The sequence below is a fragment of the Benincasa hispida genome, chromosome 5 (genome assembly GCF_009727055.1).
Source record: "Benincasa hispida cultivar B227 chromosome 5, ASM972705v1, whole genome shotgun sequence".
Taxonomy (NCBI): Eukaryota; Viridiplantae; Streptophyta; class Magnoliopsida; order Cucurbitales; family Cucurbitaceae; genus Benincasa; species Benincasa hispida.
The window spans coordinates 29303983-29312740 of NC_052353.1; the positions used below are offsets into that span (position 1 = coordinate 29303983).

The window sequence follows — 8758 nt, forward strand, 5'->3', positions numbered from 1 at the left end:
AATGGCATTTACCTCAGGAATTGTTCCTTACCGAGCACTTGGGCAAACGTCAGCTGAATGGCCAATCTCATGACATACTTGGCAAACAGTAGCAGGCTGTCCAATCTCCACTTTCGCCAACTGTTTAACAACATAAACTAAGTCAGATACTTCTTTCTTAAGTTCACTTACCTTATTTGTGGATTTGACACTGACTGTAGCTCTTGTTCCAAACTGTTGAGAATTTGTAGTCATGATAGCTATTAGATTCATTGCCTCAGTTAGGGTTTTATTGACTAGGCTTCTCCTACAGCTGTATCTATACTAGTTTTGTCGGTCTGCATCAGTCCCTCATAAAAGTATTGGATCAAGAGTTAGTATAAGATCTAATGATGGGGAAACTTGGCACAGGTATTTTTGAATCGTTCTCAATACTCATGAAGGGTCTCCCCGTCGAACTGCATGATGTAAATTTTCTTTCTAACACTAGCAGCTCAAGATGTTGGAAATAACTTCTCCAAAAACTGCCTCTGCAATTCTCCCAGGACATGATGCTCCTTGGTGGAAGAATATAGAGCCACTTTTTGGCATCTCCCTTCAATGAAAAGAGGAATGCTCTCATATTTATCTGCTCATGGGTCACCCCATTAGGTCCCATCCCATTGCACACCACATAGAATTCCTTCAATTTTTTTTTGCAGATCCTCGCCCTGTAGAACAGAAAATGTAGGAAGTAAGTGAATTAAGCCAGATTTAAGCTCAAAGTTATCTGTCGTCTTAGGATAGGCAATGCACAAGGGCTGCTAAATGAAGTCAGATGTTGCAAGATCCTTGAGGGTCTTTTCTCGTTTAGACATCACTGGAAAATCTTTAAGATTGCTTTCTTCTCCCGATGTGCCTTCTACACGAATTTCTCTGTTAAACACAGCTTGTTGTCTCCTTTCTCTTCAGATTCTCTGCTCCTCCCAGGAAATATCTGCAAAATACAATTGTTTAGAACCTTTGGGAGTGTGGGTTATGCACAAAAAAAGAAAATTGATTAGCAAGGATAAACACTATAAGTTTAAAAAATCAAGGATTCAGTTGGCTCCCCGACAACGGTGCTAATTTAGTTGGCCGCCGGATTCACCGTCGCTTGTGAACCGGCGCCTATGCAAATGAAATTTGTATTCACCGAACTAACCCCTTATACTAACTAGTAGTACAAGTAGCAAGTTTGGGGTCGAACCACAGAGAGCCGAATATGGATTCCTAAAAAGTTGGAACTTGTAGGAAGTAACCAAGAGAGGGAGGGGGTTGTGAGAAATTCTGAAATAAATTGCAAGAGAACAAAAAGTGTGCAACGTAAGAGAATGCAACAATTTATCAATAAAAAAAAATACTTAGCTTGGGTAATTATAGTTTAGTTCATTCCTCATCAATTCTATCACAGACTAATCAAAAGATGCGTGAGAATATTCAAATTAAAACTTAGCCTACTCGATTAGAATCCTAATCGGTAGTCCACAAAATCAAGTTAATTAACAGAAAAGCGAGAATCCACAACCAACCAATCAATCGACAGGCATTAAGATTCAAGGCAAAGCTAAGCCAATTAATTGATTTTCATCTTCTAACCAATTAATTGAGCGAGAGTTATCTAAGTTAGAAAGTAAATGCTTGCTAAATGGGATCCTAAATTAACACAACAAACTAACTTAACTCATGCTTCTAGGTGACGACTATCTAACGATTACAAATTACGGCCAATCAAAGTAATCAATTAAACATGCATAGCTAATTTGTCAGATTATCCCATACACGAAAATTGAAGAATATCCTCAAGATAAAATCTTATAAATTCATAATAAAACTCATAGAATTACAATATGAGTCTCAAGAATTGAACCGAAACCAAACTAAACAAACAAACTGATGCATTTTGTTATTTCGTCTACCTCAAACCAAGTCCGAACAGAGCCCACCCTCTGGTTTCTCACACCAAGAATACCAAGGTAGCCTTCTTAGTGGTGTCATACTCAACTCGACACCGTCGAGGTTCTGTGGAGGTCGTTCATGTTGCGGAGGAGTTCGTGATCGAGGCGATCGTTGAGGATGAGCACGAAGTGTTCGTGCTGTGTTGCAGTCGTGTAAATCGAGCATTCGAGGTTGTTGTGTTCGAGCGTTCATTAGCAAGGAGCGTGGAGACGAGGCGATAAATGTTTGTAGAGTTATTTCTTGTTCATTTGTTGTTCATGCTGTAATTTCTATATTAATTGTATAACCGCATGTTTTGTATACGACTATAATTTGTAATGTTCATTCATGATTGTAATTTGGAATGTTCTTATTTCTGCTGCTCATGGAAATCTCGAGTTCGATTTCCTTCAATGCATACAGTAAGACAGGTTGTGTAAGAGTATATTAGCGTGCAGCGGAGGAAAAACAAAATCAATAAGCACTCTAATCATACTTATTTGAGTTTAAACATGCTTCAAAGTAACCTTTACAGAAGAGAGTTTGAGGAACACAATACCTTTGAAGTATCCTCTTCAAATCTAGTTGAAATCCACGTGAAAGAACTTCAACCTTCAAGTAGACAACCACCAAGATCTTCTCTACTATTCTCTTACAAGAATTGTGTGGTGGAAACACTAATTTGAGCTAGAAGTATATAAGATATGAAGAGGGTTTTATAATTTCTGCAAAGTTTCTGATGAAGTTCTTAGTGAGCCTCTCCCATAATTCATTTATGCACTTCTATTTATAGAGCTTTCAACATGCAATTACATGGTTTGCATGAAGGGCAGCTCCTACTTGATTGAGAAAATAGAGAAATGAATAAGATAGTTGAAGATTTAGTGGAGATTTCCAACATTTTGGAATTCTCCACTTTGAAAAACAATTTTAAAAAAGTTTTTCTACAAAATGATTTCAAAAATCAATTTTGTAAATTAAACTTATTTAATTAGTTTTATAAAATTAATTCAATTAATTAATTTTAAATATAATTAATTAATTAAACATTTTAATTAAAAATAATTTAATATCTAATATTAAATTAATAAAAACCAATTTCATCAAAATGAAATTAATTTAATTAATATTTAAATCATATTTAAACATTAATCATTTCTCCAATTTCGTTTAATTTCGATAAAATTAAACTTTTAATTGTATCGAATATAATAAATAGAAACCTTAATTGAATTTGAACATTTCAAATTCTAAACACTAATTTCAAATCTTATCAAGATTACTCAATTTACTAATCCAAATTACGAGCTAGTAGAGGGACCTTATGGACCTACAGATGATGAGCTCCAACGACTTGTAATTAATTGGTTAAACTCTTTAAACCGAATTAATCAATATTCGTTAACTACTAAGACATTTGATGATGGGTAGAAATGTACATTATTATAAGCCTTTTATTTAGAATTATGAGGGTTGTTAAGTAGAATATGCAGCGATTATACTAAGGATTCATGAGAAAACGAGTTTGCGTCGATCGACATTAAGAATCTCGGCTAACCCACTTTTATGTGTTATTATGCGTTCAATTGTTTATTTTTGTAGAAAACGCAGAAATTGATCGCATGCGTGGAAGCGAGGCTATCGCAAAGACGAACGCATGCGGTGATCGCATGCGTCCATCGGCATGGGTGTTGCAGTGATCAAGCGAATTCAGTCATCGTAGGGAGATTGTGGCTACAAAATAATAACCATAATAGAAGGGCGATCACAAGGTTGGTGGAATACAAGCATGAACGCATACATGGGATCATAAAAAAGATGTTGTTGACATTTCACCTACCATGCTATGAGTGGTAGAGATTCAGAAAAGAACCATCGCGCCGCGAGTGTCAGATTCAGAGAAGGTCTATAAATGTTGTCAGCGATCAAGCTCTATAAATAGAAGCCTTAGAGCATAATTTCAAATCATCCAAGGTTTTCTACCTTCGGGTAGATCCTTGTGATCCAAACCAAAGCGTGAGAAGATAGTCTTGAGAGTTTTTCATCCCCTCAACCATTCCGAGTGACGACCGGAGCCTTCGCGGGAGTTAGAGCTTGAGAGAGTCTACTCCACCAGCCATCCATGGTACCGCCGGTAGCCTTGACACACATCTGATGGAAGCAAGGCATTGCTTCCATTTGGCTCTCCATTTCTTTTATATCCTTGTATTGTATTACATTGTGGCTTAAGAGATTAAAACATTTTGTGATCAATGCATTTCTATATTTTCCTTTGATTCCATCTCCATCTTCATTTACTGAGCATCCTTCACTTTCATTGCATTACTTAGTAAGACTGTTAGAGTATCGCATACTTAATCATGCGACATAGACATATGAAGCATGTAGCAAACCACCGAGAGGTGTGCGTTGCACGAGTATTGTGAGAAAATCCTATTTGTTTAGTGTGAAGCTGTAGCAATACTTGTCTATAAGCGGACGCAATGCTTGTCTATGAGTAGAGTCAGCAGCAACCAACTAGGAGGGTAAGTAGTTGATCGCATTAAGCAAGTGTTCGCTAGAAATAGGAATAATCTTACATCAACCATGTTTTTTGTGATTACCTTGTCTTATGAGCGCATCATTCATCATTTAGGCATACTTGGAAGAGTAGTCTAAAAATCAAATCTAGACTCGGGAGAGCAGATTAGATCGCATAAGCAAGAATGGGGACATAAGAATAAGTTTCGTTTACTATTACACAGCGTATGCACCCTTTAAGTAGGATATGGTGGTATGCGGTCATCTTGCCTATGTGTGAGAGCACATGAGCGGGAATAGAGACTTAGAAATAAGGCCTCTCAACACTATCACATATATATTGCATGCATCTACGTCAAGTGTGTATAGCATGATCGCATAGCATATGTTGGCTGGGGTTACCCTTGCGGTCAAGCTTAGTGTTGCGGTGAAGACATCCTCACCATTTTATCTATTTTCCCATACATTTTACTACACGTTAACAATTGTCGTGTCTCTTATCTCTCACAGTCATACTTCTACTGCTTAATCTGTTAGTTAGGAGTAGGAGTAACGCATAGCCAGTAACCCTCAACATTCTTTTATTCTTCGCCGCAAACACATTACTTCATGACATTTAGCTACAAGTCCCTGAGTTCGACCTCGGATCACCCGAGAAACTTGTAATCTCGTTATACTTGGCGAAAGCGCAAGAAAACTTGTGATAGGAACGCATGGTCATTGCATACAAGATTAACGCATACTTTCCATTCCAACGCATGACCACCGACGCATGAGAACAAACGCATAGCTTAAGACATGCATCACATAAATTGCGTTCTAAATTTACATCATCAACATTCCACTATAGCTCGATAGTTGCACTCTCCTCACTGTAGATATATTTCTGTCCATTTTAACCATAATTGGTAAGTCAATCCTTCACAGCTTGTTCATATTTACAGTTGGGTCAAATACCCCTGTAAATACATTTGTTCCTTAAGTTCCCACTGATCCACCATTGAACAATTGATTTACAGTCCAACTTACAAATCATAACCCTTTCTTCCAAGAAAGGGCAAGGCCCTGTTGTTCAAGACAAGACATCAACGCTTAAGAGAACGACCCATCTGCTAACCCTAAATCGGGTAGGAGTGAATTCCATATTGCAAAGTTATGTCCTCGACTATCTATCCAGTCTTATCCCTAAAATGGGAGGCTTATTAAGCAGTGCAGTTGGACTACTCTCACCTATGCAGATCAAAGGATAATCTCGAATAAACAAGAGTTCATAGTTAGCTCAATATTAAGATCGAGTTACCCTAGGTCATTCAGTTTGAGATGGTCAGTTTTAACAGTAAACGGTTATAAAGAAAAATGACTATTTTGAGGTCCGATCTTATGCATACTCATTGCATAGGATGCCTCCACTCACATGTCTCTACATGAATGAGTTTTGGATCACATCATTTGTATCAGTATACAAAATGGGCCGCATCCAATAGTGTCAATAGTGTCACTAGGATGAGGTATTCATTTAGGCTACATATCAAAACTTGATCCATTTTTATGTCACCACATAAAGTTAAAGTATTCATGTTATATCCATGGATTCATTTATTGGATTTTCATAGAAGGATGCAATATCAATAGTAATTTATTGAATAAAAACTCAACAACATTTTTATTGATAATAGCATATGTTAACAACATTTACAAACTACGAGATTAGGCCATTCCCAACAAGTTGATCCCTCTGATATCAGCCAACGTCCATCCGATCGCACGTGTATGCTTCTTAAGTACCTGCAATAAAAGTTTCTCATTAGAAGAAGAAGTGTAGCTGAAATTATTACTAGTAAAGTGTAATTGTTTCCAAGGAAAGCATACTTTAAAAGTTGCTCATTTGAGCTCAAGCATTGGCAGCTCCTCCAGAGATGGAACCGTTGGTTTTGACTACTGCTCATCCAAACTTAGCAGCTCGAGCTTCCTTGTGCTTTCATTCAATGCATGGACCTCATAGACTTGGTCCTCTTCCTCAGATAGTTGAATTGAGTCAATGAGCTGAAAAGATTCTGCGTCGTCTGGAAACTTCAATGCATTTAGCACATTAAATTTTATTTCCTGGTTATCCACACACACTGTTATTTCCCCTTTGTACACATCAATTAGCACTTTTATGACGACTAGAAACAGGCGTCCAAGAATGATTGAAATGTCCCTATCAGCTTCATAATCCAAAATAATAAAATCTATCGAAAATATTAACTTATCAACTTTCATTAGAACATCTTCAATTTTTCCTTCTAGGTAAGTAATTGATCTGTCAGTGAGTTGAAGCATCATCGTGGTAGGCCTAGCTTCACCAATCCCAAGTTTCTTAAAAATTAAAAGGGTCATGAGATTGATACTGGCTCCCAAATCATACAACACATACCCTACATTTATTCCTCCTATTAACATGGGATAGTGAAACTACCTGGATCTCTTTGTATTTTTTAGAAAATTTTACTGTTGATCAATGCGTTGCATTCCTGTGTTAATGCCATAGTTTCAAGCTCGCTAATTTTTCTTTTCTTCAACAAAATATCTTTCGAGAACTTTACATAACTAGGCATTTGCTTCAACGCTTTAATGAGAGAGATATTGATGTGTAATTGTTTGAAAACCTCAAGGAAGCGTTTAAATTTCTTCTCATCATTCTTTTTCTGTAGGTATCGGGGAAATGGTGCATTAAGACGCACCCAGGTTCCCCTGCATTAGATGTACTCAATTGAGAATGACTGATAGAGCCATGTGCTCTTTTTGGTTGATCTCTCTCAAATGACGTAGTTGTTTGTGGTGTATCTTCATGCATTGAAGGATGATGATGTTTTCTTGGGCTTTTCTTTTCTTCTACCAACGGTCTTCCACTGCACATGTCACTGCATGACATTGTTCCTTTCCATTATTATTTCCTAGTGCTTCAGTATTACTACGCAATGATCCATGCAAACGACTCTTCAGCTTGCTAGCAATATGCCCAACTTGCATCTCCAGATTTCTTATCGACAGCGCTTGACTTTTCAGCAACGTATCATTCTAGGCTATATACTCTTTTAACAGGTTTTCAAGTAGAGATGATGAGCTCGACGTGTTGCTTGCATTGTTAAAAGATTGATGTTGAGGCTGCTATTGCATGGGTTGGAATCCAGGCGGCGACCCTTGCCTATGCTGCTGATGTGTTCCAGAATGGCGTTGTTCCTGTTGGTGACTTCCCAAAAAAATTTAGGATGGTCTTTCCATCCAGGGTTATAGGTGTTTGAGAATGAGTTATTCTTTATAAAACAGACTAATTGCTGATTTTTGGGCAATCATTTTAGACGTGCGACTCAACAACCAACACATCTTACCATGGGTTGTGTGAGTGAATGTTCGTGATTCATGATCTGTGCTAGGAATGTTTTATAAATAAAGATGGAAGACAAGATTGATGTGAATGAAGATGGCTGGTGAATTATTTCTCTAAGTGAAAAGATTGGATGATGCATCTGTGAGATGCGTTACACTCCCTGTGATCGTACAAGCTTTTCCTGAGTCAAATCTAAGTATAAATCTAATTCAAATCCTCGGTAAGTCCATGGTCGAATACAGGGATTTATGCTAGACTAACACAGACCTTGCATTGTAGCAGATACAAAAGGGTTCTAAATAAATGTTGGAGTTTTATCTATATTAATATTACTGCATGCATACAAGAAGACACAAGAGTTCAAGTGAAACACAGGGTTTAATGAAAGAATGGTGTAAGTGATAAGGGTATACGTTGATCCAAGTAAGATGAACATGTGTAAGAGTGGGTAAAGATGAAGATGAGAGGTGCTTGTATACAATTCAAATATATGTAAATGCGTTAGGTTTCTATTTATCTAATTATTCAACATTCAATGTGAATGCCACATGTTCCTATTTCTAGGGTGCGTGAGTTGGTTACAGAAAGTAGTGAAACACAAGTATTTTTTATCTCTAAAGCTGCTGTGTGTTATGATTCAATACATTTCTAGCTATCCTATCCTCTCGAATGGTTTTAACTGAGATAACTTCAACTAGATGATCAAAATGATTAAAGCTTTAGAAATTAAGTATACACAAAGTCACAAACGCATCTAATACAATAAAATGTAAGCAGAGGCAAAAGTGATGAATCAAATGCACAGTTTTATAAAGAATGAAATTTTCTTTACAATGGCAACACTTAATCGCATGAGATGATAAATGGAAATTAAGTGAAAACAAAAGAGTCTAGCCACAGAGTTCAATCTTTTGTCCTCTTTGGCTTCATCTA

The 8758-nt window shown here is 37.0% G+C and overlaps 1 protein-coding gene across 1 annotated transcript; it reads right to left on the reverse strand.

The window, feature by feature from the left end:
• Positions 1–6390: 6390 nt before the first annotated feature.
• On the reverse strand, positions 6391–6897 carry LOC120077287. Its single transcript, XM_039031177.1, has one exon. The coding sequence runs from the start codon at positions 6895–6897 to the stop codon at positions 6391–6393; it is 507 nt and encodes a 168-aa protein (XP_038887105.1).
• Positions 6898–8758: the final 1861 nt, after the last annotated feature.

What these genes read in the sequence shown, in the direction of transcription:
- LOC120077287 (XM_039031177.1), bottom strand. Translation starts at nt 6,897, where the DNA reads ATGTTAATAGGAGGAATAAATGTAGGGTATGTGTTGTATGATTTGGGA.